This window comes from Triticum aestivum, chromosome 7A, assembly GCF_018294505.1.
Source record: "Triticum aestivum cultivar Chinese Spring chromosome 7A, IWGSC CS RefSeq v2.1, whole genome shotgun sequence".
In the NCBI taxonomy this organism is placed as follows: domain Eukaryota; kingdom Viridiplantae; phylum Streptophyta; class Magnoliopsida; order Poales; family Poaceae; genus Triticum; species Triticum aestivum.
Window position 1 is genome coordinate 697,314,045 of NC_057812.1, and position 27,029 is coordinate 697,341,073.

General features: G+C 43.0%; 1 protein-coding gene and 2 pseudogenes across 1 annotated transcript; 2 read left to right on the forward strand and 1 right to left on the reverse strand.

The window, feature by feature from the left end:
- The first annotated feature begins 4,753 nt into the window (after positions 1-4,753).
- Positions 4,754-7,439, forward strand: LOC123153764 (patatin-like protein 2; annotated as a pseudogene).
- Positions 7,440-8,467: 1,028 nt separating this feature from the next.
- LOC123153765 (patatin-like protein 2) lies at positions 8,468-10,509 on the reverse strand (annotated as a pseudogene).
- A 9,498-nt stretch (positions 10,510-20,007) lies between these two features.
- Positions 20,008-21,811, forward strand: LOC123147727 (protein NRT1/ PTR FAMILY 5.1). Its single transcript, XM_044567025.1, has 2 exons — positions 20,008-20,220; positions 20,318-21,811. The coding sequence occupies exons 1-2, from the start codon at positions 20,023-20,025 to the stop codon at positions 21,809-21,811; spliced, it is 1,692 nt and encodes a 563-aa protein (XP_044422960.1). The 5' UTR covers positions 20,008-20,022.
- The last annotated feature ends 5,218 nt before the right edge of the window (positions 21,812-27,029 follow it).

Here is a 27,029-nt window from a genome sequence, read left to right on the forward strand (position 1 = left end):
GTGATCACGGACATGACGAGGAGTCTCGAAATGGTCGAGACATAAAGATTGATATATTGGAAGCCTATGTTTGGATATTGAAAGTGTTCCGGGTGAAATCGGGATTTTACCGGAGTACCGGGAGGTTACCGGAACCCCCCGGAAGGTATATGGGCCTTAGTGGGCCTTAGTGGAAGAGAGGAGAGGTGGACATAGATGGGCCGCGCGCCCCTCCCCCCCCTTGGTCCGAATAGGACAAGGAGAGGGGGTCGGCTCCCCTTCCTCCTCTCTCTCCTCTTTTCCCCCTCCGTGAATCCTATTCCAACTAGGAAAGGGGGGAGTCCTACTCCCGGAAGGAGTAGGACTCCTCCTGGCGCGCCACCTCTTGGCCGGCCACCCCCCCCCCCTTTTGAGCCTTTATATACGGAGGCACGGGGCACCCCTAGAGACACAAGTTGATCCACGTGATCATATTCTTAGCCGTGTGCGGTGCCCCCTTCCACCATAGTCCTCGATAATATTATAGCGGTGCTTAGGCGAAGCCCTGCGACGGTAGAACATCAAGATCGTCACCACGCCGTCGTGCTGACAGAACTCTTCCCTGACACTTTGCTGGATCGGAGTCCGGGGATCGTCATCGAGCTGAACGTGTGCTAGAACTCGGAGGTGCTGTAGTTTCGGTGCTTGATCGGTCGAGCCGTGGAGACGTACGACTACATCAACCAAGTTAACACTTCCGTTGTCGATCTACAAGGGTACGTAGATCACACTCTCCCCCTCTCGTTGCTATGCATCACCATGATCTTGCGTGTGCGTAGGAAATTTTTTGAAATTACTACGAAACCCAACACATTACTACCATCAGAAAGTTGTGTCCGTTGAATATTCAGAACTATTTCAGTTATACAATCAAGACGCACTCGACAAATCTATCGTCAGTTGCTATTGTCTGTAAGTGATTTCTTTCTGTAATTTAAGTCTCAAGCTAGCTGTAGTGATCATTTTGATCGATCATTACCTGTAATTATCCTCACTATATTCTTTTCCGTGGTATTATGCAGGATGAAGATTTATGAAATGAAAAAAGGTGAACGCTATGGCATTGGGTTCATTGACCCAAATACCATTAATGAATACACATGGAAATTAGATCCATATTATGAAAAAAGTGTAGAGGAAAGCATGCTAGAGTTCTTCAAGCGCCTTAATACCGATGAAGATATACTACTTCCTTACAACTTCGAGTGAGTCACACTGTCTTGTACTACAAATTCTGTTTTTGCCTACTAGCTAGCTACATGTTTTTGCTTACATATGCCCGCTTAATTAAGACATGCAAACGTGTGTGCATGCAGATTTCACTGGATCTTGTTAATCATTAAAGTTGAGGAAGAAACAGTTGAAATACTGGGCTCACTACTTAAAAAAGCAAGTGACTACACCATCTTGTCTGGGATAGTCAACAGGTAATTTCAATCATTATTAACTATATCTTGGCCTATTTAGTTCGTCATTTCCTTATATGAACTATTTAATAACCCCTTTATTCATTTTATTTGTCGGCGGGCAGGGCTTGGTCAAAGTTCATTAGCGTCACTCCAGGCCAATGGAACCAAAAGCTGAAATGTTATTGATCCAAGGTAAGTAATTAAGTAGTACTAGCTAGCTAGCTAGCTGCCATCTCTTTAATTATCATGCTTGATTAATTATTCTGATCAAATTCCATTCTCGTAAAGGCCCTGAAGCAGGCGCCGGGGAATAATCTGTGTGCATACTACGTTTGCGAGAACATTCGTATGATGGCGTCCGAAAGGAGCAGATCTCAAAGACAGGAGTGGGTACGTTTGTCAGAACACTATTCACAATTTTTACACCATTATCGATATCTAGTCACACAACTAATACACATGCATATTGATCTCCTTCTTAACAGTTCAAAGAGGTGCGGGAGCAGCTCCTAGCAACGGAGCGCATACAAGCAATTCAAGAGGAAATAACGGGATTTTTGCTCGACCAGGTCATAGATCCCAAAGGAGTATACTATTACCCGCTACCGCCCCCATGAACCACTTCCAATTGTTATCGTGCTCCAAAGGCACCAATTAGGCTAATGCCGCTGGCTCCAAAGGCACCAATTATGAGAAATTGTATATAGCTAGCTAATTGTATATATATATATATATATATATATATATATATATATATATATATATAGTGTTACTATTCATCACCTAGGGTGCAGAATAAGTTATTCTTCACCCGAGGTAATCTTACAATCATTTCATAATTAAATTACATTTCGAATTCAAATAGTTACATTCCTATTGATTCACAACGTAAAATTTGACATAAGAAAATAAAAATATAGGTAATAAGACAAGAAAATTTGCAGTTATGTGTATTTTAGACTATATTTTTACGTTTCTAATTTTACATAACATAAAATATTTTTTACGGTGATTATATATTTTCTTACGGTCCCTTTTTGCGTCGGAAATAAGACAAAACTTACGGAACGTAAAATTACGGTGCATTGATGGTAAAATAGAGAGGGGTGAAGAATAACTATTCCTCACTCAGGGTGAAGAATAGCGCGACCCTAGCAAGTCACCATATGTCTTATTATGTGTGTATATATGTGTGAATTAATTAATATATATATGATCGGTTCTACTAGAAATTCTATTTATATATATGCATAACATGTACAATATGTAGTATCGTAAAATACCAGCAAACGAAAAAGAATTAAATGGAAAACACAAAATTAAATGAAAAAGAAATCATAAACCCAAAACCACCCAACCTTTTAATACCGGTTGGTGTCACCAACCGGCCGGTACTAAAGGGCTCCCTGCCCCCGGAGCTGGCTCGTGCCACGTGGTTGCCCTTTAGTACCGGTTCATGCTAAACTGGTACTAATGGGGGGGGCTTTAGTGCCGGTTACCGAACCGAGACTAAAGGCCTTACGAACCGGTGCTATTGCCCGGTTCTGCACTAGTGATAGATGGTTCCCAAAAGTACCACTTCTAAATCAAAATGCAAAATGCAACATACATTGTATAACATCAACAAGTCACCATATGTCTTATTATTGTCGGTACATTTGGTACAACCGACGTAGTGAGTTTCTTACATGCAAGGATTACTCCTACAATGATGATTATCCATGCATGATCGTCATATACAAGGATTACTCCTGCAATAACGAATCGTGTGATCATCTAAATGACGGAATTTGAGATGAAGGATTTGGTTATACCTCGAGCACCTTCACTCATGCATTATAGTACACCATGTTGTCTATATCCAGAATATTGGAGAAACTGACTGTGGAGAAGTCTTATCCATCCATAATTTCCATGGTTATTTGTTCTCTAGACGTAGAGAAAGATTCATCTAGACAATGAGGAGATGGAAATAAGATGTTGGGACCTAAGGTTCCATATCAGAGTGCATGTATTGGATCCGGCAAGCACAATTGGTTGAGACTCAAAAATATCTTTCGATATCTCCAATGGATCAAATATCTTGTCCTAATCTTTCATTTTCAGAGAAATCTGGAAACCAATATCATTGGATACACCAATCAGATCCCTAGTATGTCAAATCATAGACAAGCTTTGTGTTCCTGTTAGGTGTGGTAGCCATCCCATGAGAGTCTTCAAAACAGGCCTCATGGTTATATAATAAGCAATATCACTATATTGCATATCTTGCAAGTCAAATCATGTGACTGATTTCCTCACGAAGTCCCTACCAACTTCTTTGTTCCAGAAATATGTTCATGGAATTGGTATGTAACGGCTTCTAGTTTTGCAAGAACCAGGGGGTGTATCTTCCTGAATTGTTCCTCCTCAATGCATCATATTACACTCTTTTTCCCTTCATGAAATCACTATACATGTTCTTATAAAAACATTTAGTGAGGTAATATCAAGTTATCAACACAAGATTATATGTCATACTTTCCATTTTCCCCACCGGGGTTTTTAGGAAAGTATATACGACATATTTATTGTCCTCTTGATTCTATGAGTTTTCATATATTGAGTTGAAAGAGACAATAATCATTATATGTTGCATAATTTTCTCCTTATTTTTCCACTAGGTTTGTCGGAGTTTTAGCAACATATCAAACACATATATCCTCACTTTTTCCCACAGGGTTTTAGAGGAGTTTTCAAGATGATAATACTTACACTAAAAAGCATGGATTAGGAGGAGTGCTAGGATTTAATTAATCCTATTAATTGCCCGCAAAAAATAATAATTAATCCTATTAATCCCTGCTTTTCCTGACAAAGACGGTTGCCTCATGTCCCTTTGGACACATCCCTTCGGGGGCTATATATATGTGTGTAATCCCATCATCAATGAGAATAATTGTTCACTTTTACATCTCTGTCTCTTGTCTCTCTTGTTTTACATCTAACATTTTTTTCCATGCATCACCGCGCGTGCACGGTGCTTTCCTGCGCTGCCATCATCAGGTCGATGACGCGCACGGTGCCCGCCCGACCCTCTCTCCTTGAATTCAACCTCTTCAGTCACACTGAACCACTTGCACTGATTTTCGCCGGCGACCGGAGAGCACGAGTCATACGATGTCCGTGAGCCTTTTTCCTTTTGATGAACAACTCCGTGAGGCGTGACCGCATCCATCCAACCATTTAAAGCCACTGCACCATCCGGGCTGCAGGTGCAACATCTAGAAACCTTTTGTAAAGCCAAGGGATATCCGGTCTTCCTAGGTCGGAGGTAGAGCGGGACCATGCCGATCATGCAAGCGCCGGGACAAAGCACCGGGCCAGTGAACGTGCCGCGGCGTGGGCTGAGCAGCCGCGCGTGGTTGCTGACATCGCCCGCCACCCCGCAGCCGCGCTACGGGAGCATCATCACCGTGCTCAGCATCGACGGTGGCGGCGTCCATGGGGTCATCCCTGGCACCATCCTTGCTTTCCTCGAAGAAAAGCTCCAGATGACTAAGTAGAGACAGGCCTTTTAGGACCCGGTTGTCCCGGCACCCTTTTATCGCCATCGTCAATGCAGAACAGGAGTCCTGGAGATATGTGCCACGCACTTTTTGTTTAGCAGACTTACTGAAACAGTAACAAGTAACAGCGGGAGCTGGGCCTCGTAGGCACTATAGCAGATTCCACTGCACCTGTCACTTCCCGGTCGGGCCGATTGATTTGTCTTGTCGATCGACATAGCGAGGTTGACTGCACGATTAAGAGGGTGTAATTCTTACTCCTTCGTTCCATAATGTATAGATTTTTTTAAAAGTTAAACCTCACAAACTTTGATCAAGTTTGTGGAGAAAAATATTTACATATAGAGTGCGAAACATATATCACTAGATTCATTATAAGATGTAGTTTCACATTATATATTTTTGGTATTATAAATATAAATATTTTTCTCTATAAACTTGATCAAAATTTGTAAAGTTTGACTTCTCAAAAAATTCATAGGCACTATATTATGAAACGGAGGAAGTACAATTGAAACTTTGTCTGACCACTTTGACGGCAGACTCATAGCTAGCAATGGGCCAATGGCATTAAACAGACTCATCTTACCACTGCCAGGAATGCCCTTTTCCCACCGTTCAAAGGCCATACAGCTGACATGGATTGATTTGACAACACTTCTTTACTGCATTAGCTCCGTCTGTAGCAAAATTAAATTGCAGTGCATGCCCCTGCCTCCTCACACCACACTTGTACGAAGGCATGGCCGGTCACATGGCAAAAACAGTGACCTCCTCATACCTGTCGGGTACAGGCTAGTCACAGATACTAGGTGCCTATCGCTTATAGCCACTGACCAGTCCAACGCAATTAGACGAGGGAAATGATCTGACAAAGCTGGCTCTTGCTGTAAATGGTCTGATCCTAGTCAGACCTCAGCACGAATCTCAGCACTACTGGACGGGGCTGATAATGGGGTGCCGGGACTCCCGGGTGCCATCACACCTTTTCTAATTAAGTTTTCCATATAATTTAGGCAACCATCCTGCTTGCACTTCCACGTATCCACCATCGGCACAAATCGGCAAATGAATTCTTGGGTGTGCCTAGGAGCTTGATGGGCCAGACGCGAGGATCGCGGACTACTTCGACGTGGTCGCCGGGACGAGCATGGGGGGCCTCACCGCGCCCAACGCCCAAGGCCGCCCACTCTTCGCCGCCAAGGATGTCAACACGTTCTACCTCGAACACTGCCCGAATATCTTCCCTGCCGTCTAGTAAGGATTACATTCGTGGAATCAAATCTTAAACGAGAGTACTCATGAACTATGTACTCTCTGTCGTGCAGCAAAGGACCTCTGGGCTGGCTCAAGAGCATGATGGGGCCCAAGTACAACGGCCAGCACCTGCACAAGGTCGTCAAGGAACTGCTTGGCGACACGCGAGTCGATCAGACGCTCAAGAACATCGTCATCCCCACCTTCGATATGAAGCTCCACCAGCCTACAATCTTCTCCACCTATGACGTACGTGCGTAGAAGAGCAGAAAAAAGATTCATGTGCATCCATGTAAAGAGGAACAAGTTGTTTCATGCAATAGAGTTGAACTACAAGGAAGGAAACCTAGAGTAATAAGGAAATCTTTATAGGCCATGAGGGATGTCTCCAAGAATGCTCTTCTGTCGGATGTCTGTATCAGCACGTCCGCAGCACCGACCTACCTCCCTGGCCACCATTTCGAGACCAAGGAGACAAAGATGGCAAGACCCGGGCTTTCAACCTCATCGATGGAGGCGTCGTTGCTAACAATCCGGTAACTCGTGCTAACCTTGATGGCGTCTTGCTAAAGCTAAATTAGGCTTATATGATCTGTACTAGTTGACTTATGTGATGCTGATGTGCGCCTCACTAACTTACATGGACGTGCATGCGCAAACGCTGCTGGCAATGACCCATGTAAGCAAGCAGATCCTGATGGGAAACCCGGACTACTTCCCTATCAAGCCTGCGGACTACGGCAAGTTCATGATGCTTTCGCTGGGCACCGGCACCGCCAAGATGGAAGAGAAGTTTGACGTAGCCGAGTGCAGTAAGTGGGGCCTTCTCGGGTGGCTCTACAAGAGGGGTGCCACGCCGATCATTGACAGCTTCAGCGAGGCCAGTGCCGACCTTGTCGACATCCAGGCGTCTGTGCTCTTTCAAGCACTACACTGCAACAAGCATTACCTCCGGATCCAGGAGGACAAGCTTACCGGCGACATGGCCTCCGTTGATGTGTCCACATCAAAGCACCTCAACGGGCTCATTGCTGTTGGCGAGGTGCTGCTAAAGAGGTAGGTGTGCATGGTGAACGTCGAGACTGGCAAGAACGAGCCCAATCTAAAGAGGGGCACTAACAAGGAGGAACTGGCCCGTTTCGCACGCATGCTATCGGAAGAGCGCAAAGCCAGATTTCAGAAGTTGGCCAACGAACTTGGTGGATAGTTTGAATATTTGCCCTTGTTTGAATTTGATGCTGTATGTATGCCTGTTGGATATTTATATGGCTTTCAGCATTTCTTCATATAGTTATTGTCCAATGTGGCATTATTCATATTATTAACATATGTAATGTGGAATTCTTCATATTATTAACTCGAGGAAAAGAAGGCGGAATCGTAAGTAGTACTCAAGGTGCCTAGGATGGTTATGCTGGAATACAATACAGAATAAACACATGCAAATTGAGTATTTTATATGTAAGTATGTGTACTTTCATAGCAGTATAGGGCCAAAGACTTGGTTTTGTTTTGCAAGATCAGCTCTACAGGCTGTTAACCCACGTGATTAGAATGGAAATGATCTCACATGCACAATTCAATTGTGTGTGCTAGAAACTAGTACATAGACTCAAAACCAACACATTTTATCATGGTTAGTTAAGTTGCTTGGTGTTACATGTTTTTTCGGAAACAGTGAAATAATCAAACACACGGAAATTGAGTCCACAAATAGGTCTCTATAGTCTAGTCTCAACATTGTGAGTGGCACCACAAAAAAGGCAGTTGGATATTGTAAGTAGCATCACCAAAAAGGCAGTTGAATAGAGGGTATTGGTATCACAAGCTCAACTCTGGCATGAGTCTTATCATAGTCGCAAGCTCACACAAAAGCATGACTAAAATCCGGGCCGAATCAACCTATTTGTTTCAAAATAAACAATAATATTTTGTTTCTGGTAGGGGCCAGAAAATCCGGTTTCCAAAAATTTCAAAAATTTCAGGAGCGTTTGTTCCTAAAGTGTCCAAAAGAATTTCAGGAGCGTTTGTTTCCGCCATGTACTGCTCTGAAAAGCACAACCGTCCTCAAAACCACGAGTATTATTTTCTTGAGTAATATTCCACCTTTTTTTTGTCAAGTTAATTATATGAATAATTCCACATTAGACAATAACCATCTGAACAAATCTCGAAAGCCACATAGATATCCAACATGCAAGGGTCATCAAATACAGACAGAAGCAAATATTCATACTATCCATGTTTGTAGCCCACCTTCCGAGTGTCGCGCTCTTCCGACAACATACGGGCAAAATGGACTAGTTCCTCCTCGTTGGCGCCCCTCTTTAGATCGGGCTCATTCGTGCCTGTCTCGACGTTCATCTTGCACACCTGTCCCTTTAGCAGCGCTTTGCCAACGCCAACAAGCCCGTTGAGGTTCTTCGATGTGGACACGTCAACGGAGGCCATTTCGCTGGTGAGCTCGTTGTACTGGATCCGGAGATAGCACTTGTTGCAGTGCAGGGTCTGAAAGAGCACGGATGCTTGGATGTCAACGAGGTCGACACTAGCCTCGCTGAAGCTATCAATGATCGGCGTGGCACCTCTCTTGTAGAGCCACCCGAGAAGGGCCCACTTGCCGCACTCAATTGCGTCAAACTTCTCTACGATCTTAGCGGTGCCGGTGCCCAGCGAAAGGATCATGAACTTGCCGTAACCCGCAGGCTTGTTGGGGAAGAAGTCCAGGTTTCCCAGCAGGATCTGCTTGCTTATGTGGGTCATCGCCAACAGCGTCTGCGCATGCAAGTCCATATAAGTTAGTGAGGCGCACATCAGCATCACAGGAGTTAGCTAGTACATATCATAATTATGTTAGCAAGCTCATATCAAGCTGGCTTGTCGTGTTAGTGCTCACGAGTTACCGGATTGTTAGCCACGACGCCTCCGTCGATTAGGTTGAAGGCCCGGGTCTTGCCGTCTTTGTCCTTGGTCTCGAAATGGTGGCCGGGGAGATAGGTCGGCGTGGCGGACGTGCTAATGCAGACGTCCGACAGAAGAGCATTCTTGGAGACATCTCTCATGGCCTGTACAAATTTCGTTTCATATATATGTTATTAATTTTATATTTTTACTTTGAAAGACAGATAAACCTTCGGTCACTGCATCGCTTGATGTACACAATCATACTTTATTAGTTATGTAAAAACAATGGCAACCAAAATAATTCAATTTGAATGACATGCCACTATGGATTTGTTTGTGTTCTTCTACGTACGTACATCGTAGGTTGAAAAGATGGTAGGCTGGAGGAGCTTGATGTCAAAAGTGGGAATGACAATGTTCTTGAGGGTCTGATGGACTCGCGTGTCGCCGAGCAGCTCCTTCACGACCGCTTGGGCCCCATCATGCTCCTGAGCCAAACCATAGGCCCTTTGCTGCAAAACAGATTGTAAATAGCTCATGAGTACTTTCATTGAGCGTAGTTGCACGAGGCAGCTAGTCATATACTCCCTGTGTAAACAAATATAAGCCGTCTTATATGTGTTCACAGAGTAGTAGTTCAACTTTTAAATAGAAGGGCGAATAGCGACCGGAGTATGCGCGATAAGTTGACACTATAGCATGACAAATGATGTGAAATGACGCTAAATAGATTAGCATGATGCTCCTCCAAATGCTATAGCACCGCGAGCACTAGTTTGTATTTCTGCGTGACAGCGCGCTATTTAAAAGTATGCATACAGTAATCATCTCCTCACCAGATGGCAGGGAAGATATTCGGGCAGTGCTCGAGGTAAAACTTGTTGACGTCCTTGGCGGCAAAGAGCGGGCGGCCCTTGGGGTTGGGCGCGTTGAGCATGGCGGCCACCAGGCCTCCGGTGCTCGTCCCTGCGACCACGTCGAAGTAGTCCGCGATCCTTGCGTCCGGCCCATCGAGCTCCTACGCACGCAGCCACGACAACTGCTCAAACACACCATATATATATACCGATGGATGCGTGCAAGTGCAAGCAGCATGATTGCCTAAATTATATGGAGAACTCCGTTTCAAGAAAAAAAATCATATGGAGAACTTAGTTATTAGTAACCTGGAGCTTCTCTTCGAGTAAAGCAAGGATGGTGCCGGGGATGATCCCACGGACGCCGCCGCCGTCGATGCTCAGCACGGTGATGATGCTCCGGTAGCGTGGCTGCGGGGAGGCCGGCGACGACAGGGACCACGCGCGGCTACTCATCAAGCGCCGCGCCATGTTCACCGGCCCCGTGCTCCGCCCCAGCGCTTGCGTGACCAGCATGGTTCCGCTCTAGCTCGGAACTTTTAAAACCCGAGATCCCTTGGCTTTACAAAAGGTTTCTAGCTGTTGCACTTGCACCCGATGATGCAGTAGCTTTAAATGGTCGTATGGATGCGCTCGCGGACACTGTACGAGTCGTGCTCTCCGGTCGCCGGCGGAGCATCGTGCTAGTACAACTACAAGTGGGTCACTTTCTCCTTTTATTTTATGTTGTAGTTTGTTCTTAGGTCTAACCAAAAGGTTTCTTTAATAGACAGAGATAATACCCATGCATTGCAACAGATATAAATAGTCCAATACGTTAGTTTGTGATTTACCTACTCATGTTAATGTGATTACAGAAATAAATGTTTATCAAATTATGGCGGTGATTTATCTTATACTCCCTTCGTCTCAAAATAAATGTCTTAAGTTTAATACAACTTTGTACTAAAGTTGGTATAAAGTTGAGACACTTATTTTGGGATAATGAAAATAATTCACAAGAAATTTGGAAAGTAAATTAGAGTGAAATTGATTCCAAAGATAAGTAAATTAACATGTTTGATTATCATACGAAGAATGTTGGACGAATGTATGTTGGGTAATAAAATAAAACATGAAACTTTACATTCTTTTTAAGTAGTAGTAGAGAAATCGGAAAGGTAGTCTCTTCTTATGCTGAAAAGAAAGTACAAGTGGGTATGAAGAAGTTGAATTCAAGGAGCGACGGATGTCAGGCACCGCTTGCATCATCGGCCTGACGATGGCCGCAGAAAGCACCGGCACGCACGATGATGTTGATGCATGGAAGGAAACACGCGTGGCGGCCCGTTATAATTTCAATCTTCTTCCCCCTTTTCCATGTCATGTACTACCCGCCACTAGCTTTCTTCAGTCTTTGTGTTTACTCCACGGGACACACACGTTTTAAGAAGCGACACGTTATCACATCAAAAAAAAAAAGAAGCGACACGTTATCTTTTCCTCATTGGTACTCGAACCCATAGCCGTCGCGGTTGGAATATCGGATGAGCGCGCCCTCCTATTTGCACAGTTTTGGTTCTTTTTGAAAGCAAAATTCAGTGAGGTCACGTCTATGATCTAAATTTGTAGGTGTCGTAGCACCTTTTATGCTATATCATACGTAGGATCGAGTATATATATATATATGTATATATATATATATATATATATATATATATATATATATATATATATATATATATACATACATATATATATATATAGTGTTACTCCCTCCGTCCGCGAATAAGTGTATATATAGTTTTTGGTCTTAATCAAAATTTTAAAATTTTGACCAACTTTATAGAAATAATAGTAATACATATGATATCAAATTGGTATATTATGAAAGTACATTTCAAAACGGATCTAGTGATATTAATTTAGTGCTATAAATGCTTTTACTTTTCCTTAGAAAGTTGGTCGAAATTTTAACACGTTAACTTAAGACAAAAGCTAGATGTACACTTATTCGCGGACGGAGGGAGTACTATTCATCACCCAGGATGCAAAATAAGTTATTCTTCACCCGAGGTAATCTTACGATTATTTCGTAATTAAATTACGTTTGCAATTTAAATAGTTACATCCCTATAGATTCATTATGTAAAATTTGGCATAAGAAAATAAAAATATAAGTCATAAGACAAGAAAATTTGCACTTTATGTGTATTTTACATTATGTTTTGACGTTTGTAATTTTACATAACATAAAATATTTTTTACAACGATTATATATTTTCTTACGGTCTCTTTTTACGTCGGAAATAAGATAAAACTTACGGAACGTAAAAATACGGAGCATTGATGGTAAAATAGAGGGGGATGAAGAATAACTCTTCCTCGCCCAGGGTGATGAATAGCATGACCCTATAGTGTTACTATTCATCATACAGGGTGCAGAATAAGTTATTCTTCACTCGAGGTAATCTTACGATCATTTCATAATTAAATTACGTTTAGAATTCAAATAGTTACATTCATATTGATTCACTACATAAAATTTGACATACGAAAATAAAAATACAGGTCATAAGACAAGAAAAATTGTAGTTTATGTCTATTTTAGACTATGTTTTTACGTTTGTAATTTTACATAACATAAAATATTTTTTACGGTGATTATATATTTTCTTACGGTCTTTTTTTACGTCGGAAATAAGACAAAACTTACGGAATGTAAAATTACGGTGCATTGATGGTAAAATAGAGGGGGCTGAAGAATAACTATTCCTCAACCAGGGTGACGAATAGCGCGACCCTTATATAAAGTCTATTTGGGGCCCAGGGCGAAGAATTAGTAATTCTTCACCCCGGTCGGACGAACCACGCCACAACCCACTGGAGTTTACTCCTCCCCTTGCCGAAAGGCAAGCCACGTACACACTTCCGTGCCTGTCCAACATAATTTTTATTTTCAGTCAAAAATAAAATTATACCGATGGTTCGTTCCTAATTCCCACATCCCACAGCTCTCGCCCCGATCTTCCTCGGAGAACCTTCTCTCTCCCCATGGCTGAATGCGAGCGGCTGCTTCGATCAACATCGCGACGGTTTCACGGCGAGTTGATTCGGCTGCGGGAGGATTCGCGGCGTGGTGGGTGGCCTTGGTGGCGTGCAACACTTGGTGGCCTAGTCAACGGTAGGCTACACGGCAGGCGGAGGGAGAGGAACGGCTCGCACACCTGCAACCTTGGCTCCAGCAGGAATCGAGTAGGGCCATCGCTCCGTCACATCACTCTCCACCAGCAGGCTGCTTGTACTTGATGATTGCCACTCGTACGTGAGTACCACCAGCCACCTGCAACGAGATCCCCTATCTCCAGATCCAAGTTACCTGAACTTCATATGCCTCCCAAGGTTAGAGAGATTTTGATTTCGGTCCAATTTCCTCAACATGTGACCCTGTTTTTAAAATAGGTAGAGAATTGTGACCCATCTTTGTGACTGTAAGCAGTCTTGATTGTGAGTATCCCCAATTGCGTCAATTTTTTCTTTCTTGCATTGAATTGTCTGAACCAGTCCAATTTTTGTTATGGTGGGTTAATACTGGGTTAGATTCTATGATTCTGTGATGGACTTAAACTCAATGTGAATGATCTGATGTAGGTAGATTCAGTTGTAGGAGCTCAAGTTTTTGTTCTTGGTTGGATCAATCAAAATCTTGTTTATGTGATGGTATTATGAAAATAACAAGTGGAGGCTTCATATTGCAGGCAACAAGAATAGTACACATTAATTATATTCTTATAATGCTGGTCTTGTTTGCTTACAAAGTAGGCCGCCCATGCGTTTTTACAACACATACTCATGACAAATTGTTCGAGGTTCATTCACCCATTCATCTTTTTCCTACTAGCTTTTTCTCATCATTGTGTGTGAGGGAGGTAGTTCTCTTTGTCTTCATGTGCTTGACGCATGGGGTGATCTTGAGCCTGAGTCCAGCGATCTTTTTTTTAGTTGGTTGTGCTACAGATTTTTGTTTCAGGTTTTGTGGTCTAGTACTGTTTTTCATCGCAGAAAGGCCTGCTAGTCGTCCATACAAACTACGGGCTTGCTTTATTTGCAGTTGCTCTTTTCTATGCAATTTCTATCAATGCTGCCTTTTCTTCTTCAAGAATTATGAAATTGATACTAAAATCCTACTTGTTTAATCAGATGCCTAGTTGTTTATTTTGATTTCAGTTGACTGTCTCATATATTATTTTTGAAGGTATCGCCACGAGAAGGAGAAGAAGCAAGGGGAACTACATTTCCAAGCAGATGCCAACCGTTGCAATTGGAGTCTATAACTTGTTCTCATGGTATGCACACTCGTTTATGTACTTTCCTGGGTTTACATGCCATATATTCTATGCTAGTTCATCATAGCTGTAACCATGGTTTGACTGTTCGTTTCTATTTACCAGCAGTCATGTATTAACCATTTTTTTTTACTCCATCCTAGTTGATCTTGCACTTATTGACTAAATAGGTGAATGGATATTTTATCTTGTATGCTCTGTATACAAGTACTATGTACTTCAATAAATACTAATGAAAGTACAAAATTGATATGCAAAAAAATTGGCTCACCTTCTGTGTGTTGCCAATGAATAATTTCTCATCCCTCATGTGATGAGTTCTCAATTTTTCTTTTCTTATCATGCTCATTGTTGCTACCAAAATATAATAGTACATAAAATTTGGCACATTTACTGAAACAAAAATTCTATCTGTTTTAGCTTGCAGACTTAGCATGTATTTTGGCATACCTTCGGATCTCATTCTTTCTGTCTCGGCACTTGGTATTTCTTCCATGCGGGGTGTTTGTGTTAATGCCTGAGTGGGAATTGCTGCAACAGCAGTGATACACTTTAGGAGAAATCTGGGATAAAGGAAGATGCAGGCTCAAAATTTCATTCGCTAGTTAGTTTTGAAAATAGTCCCTGACCGTAGTTTTTCCAGAATCCTGTTTTGTGGCATTTATTACTAATATAAGCAATCAGATTTGTGGGTTCCTACTCTATATTGGAGCTTGAATATGTAGCACCTCTTTTGGCACATTCTGTAAACAAACATAAAAAACATGACTTATGTTTACCGCATAACAATTAATCCCATAGGGAAGGTCCATGTCATATTTTTTGCTTCAGATTATTATTGCCGTAAGGCATTGATCTTGTTCATCTTTAACCTATTTACATGTCTCTCAGAGCTACCCTTTAAAATATGATTAATTACTTGTAAGATGTGTATTCCTCAGGTGATTTACTATTTTAGTGATTATTTGTGTGCTTGTCCATTAAATGATTATCCAGTCTGCTGTTGATAGCCCATTGTTTACAAAGACAGTTTATGGGCTCCAGATTTATTTAAGTTTATCTTGTGCTTTTAGGAATTGGTGGTGGCAGTCGTCTCAAAAAGACAGTGAGTGCAAGGCGCTGGTTTCGTATGATGTTTTGTTATGCAACACCATTTTGCCTTTCATTCGTCGTCCAACAGATCAAAAGTAGTCTCGGAAGTAATGAAGGTTGTGCTTGATGCCTGTAAATTATCTGATTGACAAATTCTGAACCATGTGGTCCTGTGGAGACATTTTTGCAAGTTCCCTTGATATACTATTAAACCTGGTAGGTATAATTGTATAAGTACACCTATAAGCGTCATCTGATATAGTGGATGCTCTCAGTCAATGACTATACTTATTGTTCCCTTTGTTATATGCTCTTCCCTTTCTTTGCAACCAGTGGCATTGTTTTAGTTCTGGATCTTTCTTAAAAGAGCAAGTTGTATATGTCTCTTAGTAGAGAAAAGGCAAAGCCGTTACCTTTATACCGAAATGCTTGTCGTTGAGGAAAACCAGTACAAGTTCCCCAGCAACAAGTACTCCCTCCGTCCTAAATTTAGTACAAACTTGAGTCACTTATTTTAAGACGGAGGAAGTATTGTGGTACAGAGCGAGTATTACACTGAATTTATCAAGCAAGCATGCAGTTCTTCTATGACTACAAATGTTTTGTAATAATATATAGGAAGGAATCTACGCATTACCACTACATTAGTCCATGACTATGATGCATGGGAAAGAAACTATGGTGGTACTGTTTATGCCATTTATTACATGTAATTATCAGCAAATTAGAAAACATTGGCAATCTCAAAAAACAAAACATTGGAATTCCTGTACGTTCAAGTTTTGCAAAAATGCCTCTGTAATCTTAAGTTGGCTAGAGTGGTGGGGACTGGTGAGGTAATCTTACAACTCATGCACTGTTTCTACGTTAGCTAGTGGAGAGGTAATACGTTAGCTAGCTAGTGGGGAAGTAATCTTACGTCTCGTGTAAGTGATTACCGGAGGCTGGTTGGTTTGCGGTAGCGCACCATCTGGCTACGGTGAGGAATAACAATTCATCACCCTGGGTGACGAATATCACCCTGGGTCGCGCTATTCATCACCTTGGATGAGGAATAGTTATTCTTCACTCTCCCTCTATTTTACCATCAATGCACCGTAATTTTATGTTCCGTAAGTTTTGTCTTATTTTCGACGCAAAAAGGGACCGTAAGAAAATATATAATCGCCGTAAAAAATATTTTATGTTATGTAAAATTACAAACATAAAAACATAGTCTAAAATACACATAAACTTTAAATTTTCTTGTCTTATGACCTATATTTTTATTTTCTTATATCAAATTTTACGTAGTGAATCAATAGGAATGTAACTATTTGAATTCGAAATGTAATTTAATTATGAAATGATCATAAAATTACCTCGGATGAAGAATAACTTATTCTGCAGTCTGGGTGATGAATAGTATATATATATATATATATATATATATATATATATATATATATATATATATATATATATATATATATATATATATATATATATATATATATATATATATAAGCATCTCATAGTGCACTGCACGCATGAACTTTGTAAATGTACAAGTTATAAGATGAGGCACATAATGCATATCCGCATAATAATTGGATTCCATCATGAGTTAACGACACATGGCAACAAGATCTGCTTCATGTGGATGACTCTACTCAACTCTCCAACCATAAGAAACAACGTGCTCCCCTCAACAAGTCATAATTCATTACCCACTTTTGATTCTCTCAAACTAAAACTGACCTACTTTCTTTTGTCTGAGAATAAAAATGACCTACTTTGGTTACATAAAGATTTGACCAGAATCAGCACTCACGCAACATGATATGATACTTTGTACATTCTCCTGTTTCCACAACAAATGGTATTTTAATGAAAAGAAGACATTTAAGCCATGTTCGGTAATGATCCGCTTCCAGAATCTGCGGAGCGGGTAAATGGCAACTCCATCATTTTGACGTACAGTTCCGCCAACTCCACTCCGGGAGTTGTGGAGTGGAGCGATGCCGAACAGCCCCTTAGAAGCTCACACGAACAATACTGAATGAAACCAACGATCTAGCCTAATGAATAGCATTTGCACATGGCGCACTTGTCCGAATATGGCGATGCTCGTCTAACTAGGTAGTTTCAGAACAACATACTAGACTTCCTCTCGTCTTCCTCCCCTAACCCTAGAAGGGTAGGACAAACTCTTTCCTCCAGGCTCCACTGGTGAGTCCATGGATTCACCTTCCCTTTGCCTGCCACTCTAGTGGCCGGTGGCAGGGAGGGGAATTCCGGTGCCTCCGCTCAGATTATCGTTTTAGGTTAGGTTTTTTTAGTCCTCGCAGGTGCAGCACTCGGGTGGATGGCCGCCTTCTTATTCGAGTTAGTCTTTCATGCTCCGGTCCTCCTCAAATTTGTCCATTTGGACGTAGTCAACGGAGCTCAGACGTATATTCCCGTCGTCTCTTTGGGGCGATGAGGGTAGGATCACTTACCATGTGGCAAGATTTGGTCCGCTTCAGATATACAAGGATTCAACGGTGATGACAACGGCTCCAGGGCGCTGGTCCTTAGCCACACGTGTACGAAGACTCTTGATTGTCATACAAGGTCAAGCCGGCTCGGGGAGCGACGACAGTGGCGCGTTGGCAACTCGTTTTGGCGGCTGTAGTGGTTGTCCGATGGTTTCGGAATCTCGATATAATTTTTATTATATTTGAAATACTTTGTACTTCCGATGAACTTTTATAATAGATCTGATCCTTTTAGCCAAAAAAAAACATGCTATACATACTATAAGATGTATGTTACAACTTGCAAGTATCCAGGGGTTTACTCAAGCTCGGCACGGTAATTTTCATATTTGATACAACGGGTAACATGATGAAAAATATGTGTGATCTTATGCTGTTACATTAAGACATCCGGTAATTTTCTCTTTGGTACCAGCCTCGAAGTAACACTTGTCGCCACAAGACTTGGCTACACCGTACCTATCCTGGTTGGTTTTTTTTCACCACTTTGATCATCTACAAAATAATGTCACCCGCTTTGTGTGAAAAGGACTTGGATAAGAATCAGCACTCACGCATGACATTATTGGCAATGAACCTACCTGGGTCCTGAACTCGAGATGGCTCTGGTAACATGTTAAATTACACACAATAGCCAATTCATACAAGGTCCAAACTCATGAAGAAAGGTCGTCAACATATTTCAACCCTTCATGTTTAGGCTTCAGCAAATCCTTAGACACGGGATTGATATAACTATTTTTTATGAATAGTGTGTTGGCTAGAGTCTTTAATCAAGACATATTGACACTAATGCCATATTGAATTTGCATGTACAAAACATTTCACCTAAATCCAAATTAGTGGAAGAAAGGTTATAGCACACTTCTAATTCAGCGGGTTGGCTGGACATCACGTCTTTGATGGAGCCTATCCTAGTGATTAGACGACTGGTAAAACCCAGCTCCAGTAGTTGTGCTTGAGGACTACGGCGTAGCACCAGTCATGAAGGAACTCGGTCCTCCACCGCCAGGGTGTGTTGCTCCGTTGAAACCCATGACGTGGAACCAACAGGGGCCAAACGCAAACAGCGGAGCAACACTTCATGTTTAGCCTAAAACGACTTTGGTTTCTCTAAATGAAATCGGAGGGGGAACCCTCTTTTGTTAAAAAAAACAGCTGATGCGGATGCACGCTTGGTGAACGCATGATCGCGCCTCTTGTCCCACCAACGTTGCATATGGGCTGTAATATGGAGCCACGTCGAAACTCGAAATTGACAAAATGGACCATTTTTTGAAAATCCTTTGGTTTGGAGGATTTTTGTAGGAATTTCATAGGATAGGATTTTTATAGGAAAAATTTCTTCAGAGCCATTTGGTTTGTAGGAATGGAATCCTATTCCTATGGAGGAATTCTTCCTATCCTCCATATTTTATAGGAAAATAAACATTAGGCTAGACTCAATGGAAAAAATCCTATGAAGTAAATTAAAGGGCATCTTCTTTTCTATTCCTATTTATAGGATTTGAGATGCATGTCATCTCATTTCCTATGACTTTCCTATTCCTATGATTTCCCTACCCTATGAACCAAAGGAGGCCAATCCTTTTGCTTAACGTCAGTCTTTCCGGCGCTGAACTTGTCTATGCTACCGCCATATGTCTTGGCGTTGGAATTTTGTTAATGTTTTTTAAGTCAAAAGTAATTTGCACTGTCAAAGCAAGAGGATACGGCTAGACCCCGCCACCAAGGTTTGTGACTAGGTGCATTTCATCCGTAGCAACTAGTACCAAGTAGCGACCCGCCACTCTCTATCTGTACATAAACTAAATTATTTTGCTCCAGCCAAGCCGATTTCGACACACCACGAAAAACTTTACGTCGCTCGATCGACAACCAATGGAGTTCACCAAGGATGGCTCCGTCAACCTCCGCGGCCAACCGATCATCGCCTCCCGGACCGGCCGGTGGAAGGCGTGCTCCTTTTTACTAGGTACGAAGCTGCTACCCATACATGCACGCCGGAGTCCGTCCGCCGGCCGGAGACCTTCCCTCGACCGATCTGACTTCCTGGTGAACGCACGCGCGCAGGGTACGAGGCGTTCGAGCGGATGGCGTTCTACGGGGTGGCGTCGAACCTGGTGGTGTACCTGACGACGCAGATGCGGCAGGAGACGGTGTCGTCGGTGCGCAGCGTCAACAACTGGACGGGGGCGGTGTGGATGACGCCCATCGCCGGAGCCTACGTCGCCGACGCCTTCCTCGGCCGCTTCTGGACTTTCACCGTAGCCTCGCTCATATACCTCGCGGTCAGTAACTCCAGCCACAAAATCATCTCATCTTCAGCCCAGTCCAATTCATAGATCAGGACATCATGTGTAGCACGTACGTATAATTTTGTTGCAGGGCATGGTTATGATAAGCCTGGCCGTCTCCCTGAAGCCACTGCACCCGCACTGCACGGCGGACGGTGACTGCGCCCCGGCGACCCGGCAGCAGGTGGCCTTCTTCTACGCGGCGCTTTACACAGTGGCCATCGGCGCGGGCGGGACCAAGCCCAACGTCTCGACGTTCGGCGCGGACCAGTTCGATGATTTCGACGCGCGGGAGCGTGAGATCAAGGCTTCCTTCTTCAACTGGTGGACGTTCAGCACCTTCACCGGCGGCCTCGTCGCCATGCTCGTCCTCGTTTACGTGCAGGAGGAGGTCGGCTGGGCCGTCGGGTACGCGATTCCAACGGTCGGCCTTGCCCTGTCTCTTGTGCTGTTCTATGTGGGCATGCCGTTCTACCGGCACAAGCCTGTCAGACGGAGCACGGCGGCAGGCCCGGCAAGACTGATCGGCAAGGTGCTCCGGGCAGCCTATTCGAACCGAGGTTGTCAGCTCACCGGGGAGCTGAACGAGCATGACACGGCTGCTGCCGGGAGAGGGAACGGGAAGCGGCTTCTACTCCACACGCGGGAAAATTTCAGGTTCTTGGACAAGGCGGCCATGGTGTCAGACAGTGAGACGGCGAGGCATGCGCCATGCACCGTGACCGAGGTCGAGGAGGTGAAGCTCATAGCCGGAATGATGGTGGTATGGCTGGTTACTCTGGTGCCCTGCACCATCCCGGCGCAGGTGAACACCCTCTTCGTGAAGCAAGGGACCACCCTGGACCGCTCCCTCGGGGCGGTCCGCATCCCGGCCGCGTCCCTCGGCAGCTTCATCACCATCTCCATGCTGATCTCGATCCCGATCTACGACCGCGTGCTGGTGCCGCTCCTCCGGCGGCGCACCGGCGACCCGCGCGGCATCACCCTCCTTCAGCGCCTCGGCGTCGGCTGCATGCTGCAGGCTCTAGTCGTGGCCTGCGCCTGCCTTGTCGAGGTCAGGCGCATGCGCGTGATCCGGGAGCGCTCCATCCACGGCCCCCACGACACGGTGCCGATGAGCGTCTTCTGGATGCTGCCGCAGTACGTGCTCCTGGGCGTCGGCGACGTGTTCAACACCATCGGCGTCCTCGAGTTCTTCTACGACCAGTCGCCGGAGGGGATGCAGAGCCTCGGAACCACCTTCTACACCAGCGGACTCGGCGTCGGGAACTTCCTCAACAGCTTGCTCGTGACGCTCGTGGACCGGACCACCAGGGCGAGCGTCGGCAAGAGCTGGATCGGCGACAACCTCAACGACTCACACCTCGACTACTACTACGTGTTCCTGCTGGTGCTCTCCGTGGCCAACATGGCGCTCTTCGTGTGGGTGGCGATGCGGTACAAATACAAGAAAGAGTTCTTGGAGGACAGTGGCACGATGCGGGCGCCCCAAGCCGAGATCGAGATGGTGGCCGGCGGCAAGGTAACGGCGGACTCTTCACTGGTGGTGGAGCGTGATAAGGTGGAGGGCGTACATGTTGCGTGAACAAATGTATCTTGGGTGCGTTTGTAGCATCGGGCTGTGCTCCCACTTTTTGTAGGTGGTTGTTTGGGGATTTCAGTGACTGTTGGTCTAGTATTGTTGCTAGGGCAAACAGTTTAGTTCTTAACTAGTGGTTGGAGGCCATCATCGTGGACCGTTTGAGAGGAAGCCGTACGCACCTTATCTTTGTCTCAAAATTAAAAAAAAACTCGCGTCATGTGAACATCACATCCATCTCAAAAAGAAAAAATGAAGACCTAAAAAACTTTTCTTAAAAAAAATTCTCACTGACATTTAAAAAACCTTTCTCACCGTGACCAACCAACATACGCCATGTGACGTAGTTGCTTGGCCACCATTCTACCGCACCTTAAAAAAAATCCGAGGTAATACCACACCTTAATGGGTTTAATGGTTCTCCTAATAAAGTTTCACAGGCTCTCCGATAAAGTTTCATGGGCTTTAACGGGTATTAACTATTAAGGCGGTTTACGAATGGCTGAAAAAAGATTTTTTTCAGGGCCCAATAATAAGTGGATTTGGAAAGCCAGTGTTCCCTTGAAGATTAAAATCTTCTTGTGACAATTATTTCAAAATGCAATCCTTACCCGAGATAACTTGCGCAAACGAAACTGGTTTAGTAATCCTATTTGTTCTTTCTGTAAGGAAGTTGGAACTGCTGAGCATCTTTATTTCACGTGTTCCTTTGCTCCGTCGATCTGGACGTTAAATACAAATCCCATGTCATACATATATAAAAATAGAAACAACTTCTAAATATGGACTGAATGGTAGTATTATTTTGTAGCACACAAAGCACGTTTTGCTGGTTAAAATTGAATCTCAAAATACATCGACACTAGTAAATAAGAGCATCTCCAATAGATGATATAGATGTAAAAATAAGTAAATAACATATTTTTACATCACCAAGGCACAAAAATGATGCTCCAACATATGATGTAGATGTAAACTTTTTTACTTGAGTTTTATTCGTGATGTAGGCCTCTCAACAAAACACGTGCAACCCCAACTGCCGCGTGGAACATTCCCGCCGCGCACCCGCTCCTCTAATCGACCACCGCCGTCGCCGATTTTGGCCGACAAGGCTGCGTCCACCACTCGTCCATCCTCCCCTGGGCCAGTCACAACCCTTCCGTCTCACTCCCGTCACCTCGGACGACCGCCAGAGGTCTTGCCGCCGCGCTGAATTTGATCCGCCTTATTAGAGTTTGGACCGATTCGGCTGTTCGCCGGAGCGCCCAAGCCCGTAATGGCTACCGGAGCTCGTGGCCGTCGGAGCTATCGCGGGCAGGTGCGCAACCGCCGTGACCGAGCCGAGCGGCCGCTGCTTCAGTCGGTGTTGCCGGCACCGCCTCGCCGAAATTACGGTCAGCCCCCTACCGGCACGCATCAACGAGGCGGAGGAGAGGTCTCTGTGACCGGCGCGGTTACCATCTTTGAATATTTGATGATGGTTTGTTTGAGATGATTTTGATATTATTTAGTATTTATTTGAGATGATTTAGGATTTATTTTGAGATGATTTAGGATTTATTTGAGATGATTTTGATGCTATTTGGTTCAAATATGCATGAAATTGTGGAGCGGTTGTTGTACAGTGCCCCATTTTATATCACCTATTGGGGCACTAGTGCTCTATTTTACATCATCTATTGGAGTCGGAGGTTTTTGTGATGTAAAAATTAATTTTTTTGTGATGTAAATTTTACTTGAAGCACAATTTGATGATGTATTTTATATTATCTATTGCAAATGCTCTAAAGACAAAGATAATAAACATTTTTCTCAAAACTGTCTGAATGCACTCTGTACTAAAAAGATATACCACACCAGTTGGCCCTTAAAGCCATTCAATAATAATCATTAATCGATGTGACTCAGCATTGGATTACACTACTTGTCCAGGTCACATTTTAACTGTGATCAGAATCCTGAACTTCCCACCAGAGTTCGTCGATTCAAATGGAGACCAGAACAAAGTTCAGTAAACTGTTTGTTTCAGTTTTTAACATCGACGCATCTGAAACTGAGAACGTGATTCACACTCACTCTGTGCATTTTAAAACCGAATCGAAAAACCATACCGAAAATAAACCGAACCGAACCGATTTTTTTGTTTTTATGGTTTCTGGTTTCGGTATGGTATGAACTTTTCATACCGATTTGAACTTTGGTTTTTATGGTATATACCGAAAAACCAAATGGTTAACCGAATAAACCGAAGTAAAAGATAATTTATATTTCTTAAGATGAACAACCGTACAAGTTGTCATTTTTCTTGTACATGAGTCAAATTCACTATTAAGCACCAACATTTTTCTTGTAACATTGTCATTTTTCTCTTTTTAAAATGCTAAGCACGTCCATAACCATCAACAGATGAATCAATGCATGCATATATACTTATATATATAGTCATATACTATTTGTGTAAAATAGAATGTGTTTTGAGTCATAAATTTGCAAACTATTATTATGTCATTTTCAAATTCGCGTCAACTTTGGTTTTTATGGTATATACCGAAACCATACCGAAATAATTTGGTATATACCGAAACCGAACCGTATTTTAATTTCATACCGTATTTACCGAAGTATTAATACCGTACATACCGAAAAACCGTATAAACCAAACCATGTAAACCGAATAAACCGAACGCACAGGGCTAATTCACACCCATCCATTGCAAACTATATATATATATATATATATATATATATATAGGATGGCCATTTGGGACACCTAGGTGCCCAGGCACCTTGCCTAGAAACCGTCGGATTACATTAAGATGTGTGCAATTGTATTAGTACTAGAACAAATTGGTTAAACTTTGGCTCTTTAATTAGGAAAGAATTATTGCTTGATCTGGACACTTAATACCCTCATTAAATAAGAAAAAGAAAATCAGCAATTAATGGTTCATGCATGCTACGCATATTTAATTGATGGTTATACTTTTTTTGTACATACCTTGTCACGTACTAATTCATATACCTATAAAAATTCACGTACTAATTCATGTACTTATAAAAACTCATATATTTCATCACGTACTAATTTGTATATCTATAAAAATCATATACCTAGTCACGTACTAATTTATATATCTATAAAAATCATATACCTAGTCGCGTACTAATTCATATACCTAGTCACGTACTAATTTATATACCTATAAAAATCATATACCTAGTCACGTACTAACTTTTTCATATACCTAATCAATATCTGCCGTATATGTAAATTGTACTATTTTTGGGTATATCTCTAATATCATTTACGAGTATGTCTCAAAATATTTTACGTGTATTAAAAAATGGTGTATCATTTTTTGGGTTATGTACCGTTCACTTACTATAACGGGCATCTAGGTGCCCAGGCACCTAGGTGTCCTATATATATATATATAATATAGTACTCCCTCATAGAGAAATATAAGAGCGTTTAGAACATTACCTGTTAATTTCGAGCATTCAAGAGTACGCTAATCAACAGCCGGATCAATTATACAGCATGTTGGAAATATTAGCATTTTTCAACTAATCTAATCCACGAGTAAATAGTAAACATGATAAATATGGTATGCATCTCATACCGATACCTCAGCATATGAGCACATACGGTGTTATAATAAGTCTGAGGCTACCGTCGATCATCCGAGGACCAAGCAACCACACGAGCACGACACCGAGATTTGTTAACGAGGTTCACCGATATGGCTACATCCCCGGGGCTTGGTTACGGGCGCTCCTGTAACACCCTCAATGCGGCTATATCTCCCACGTGTCGAAGCACGACTTAGAGGCATAACCGCATTGAAAGCAATGTCGCAAGTGAGGTAATCTTCACACAACCCATGTAATACATAAGGGAAAGAGATACATAGTTGGCTTACAATCGCCACTTCACACAATTACATGAATAAAGCATTACAACATCCAAATACAATTAAGGTCCGACTACGGAACCAAAATAAAAGAAGAACCCCAAATGCGACAAGGTCCCCGATCGACCCCAACTGGGCTCCACTAGTGATCAACTAGAATGAGACAACACAAAGGACAAGATCTTCATCGAGCTCCTCCTGAGCTTGGTTGCGTCATCGGCACGGACTCATCGGCACCTGCAAGCTGGTTTTGGAAGTATCTGTGAGTCACGGGGACTCAGCAATCTCGCACGCTCGCGATCAAGACTATTTAAGCTTATGGGTAAGGTAAAGGTATGAGGTGGAGCTGCAGCAAGCGACTAGCATATATGGTGGCTAACATACGCAAATGAGAGCGAGAAGAGAAGGCAAAGCGCGTTCAAGAAAGTATGATCAAGAATTGATCCTAAAACAACCTAAGTCAAGCATAGCTCCAACACCGTGTTCACTTCCCGGACACCGCCAGAAAAAGACCATCACGGTTACACACGCGGTTGATGCATTTTAAATGAGTTAAGGTTCAAGTTATCTACAACCGGACATTAACAAATTCCCATCTGCCCATAACCGCGGGCACGGCTTTCGAAAGTTCAAATCCCTGCAGGGGTGTCCCAACTTAGCCTATGACAAGCTCTCACGGTCAACGAAGGAATAGACCTTCTCCCGAGACTGTTGGAAATATGCCCTAGAGGCAATAATAAAAGTATTATTATTATATTTCCTTGTTCATGATAATTGTCTTTTATTCATGCTATAACTGTATTATCCGGAAATCGTAATACACGTGTGAATACATAGACCACAATATGTCCCTAGTGAGCCTCTAGTTGACTAGCTCGTTGTGATCAACAGATAGTCATGGTTTCCTGGCTATGGACATTGGATGTCGTTGATAACGGGATCACATCAATAGGAGAATGATGTGATGGACAAGACCCAATCCTAAGACTAGCACAAAAGATCGTGTAGTTCATTTGCTAGAGCTTTGCCAATGTCAAGTATCTCTTCCTTCGACCATGAGAGCGTGTAACTCCTGGATACCGTAGGAGTGCTTTGGGTGTATCAAACGTCACAACGTAACTGGGTGACTATAAAGGTGCACTACAGGTATCTCCGAAAGTATCTATTGTTTTATGCGGATCGAGACTGGGATTTGTCACTCCGTGTAAACGGAGAGGTATCTCTGGGCCCACTCGGTAGGACATCATCATATGCGCAATGTGACCAAGGAGTTGATCACGGGATGATGTGTTACGGAACGAGTAAAGTGA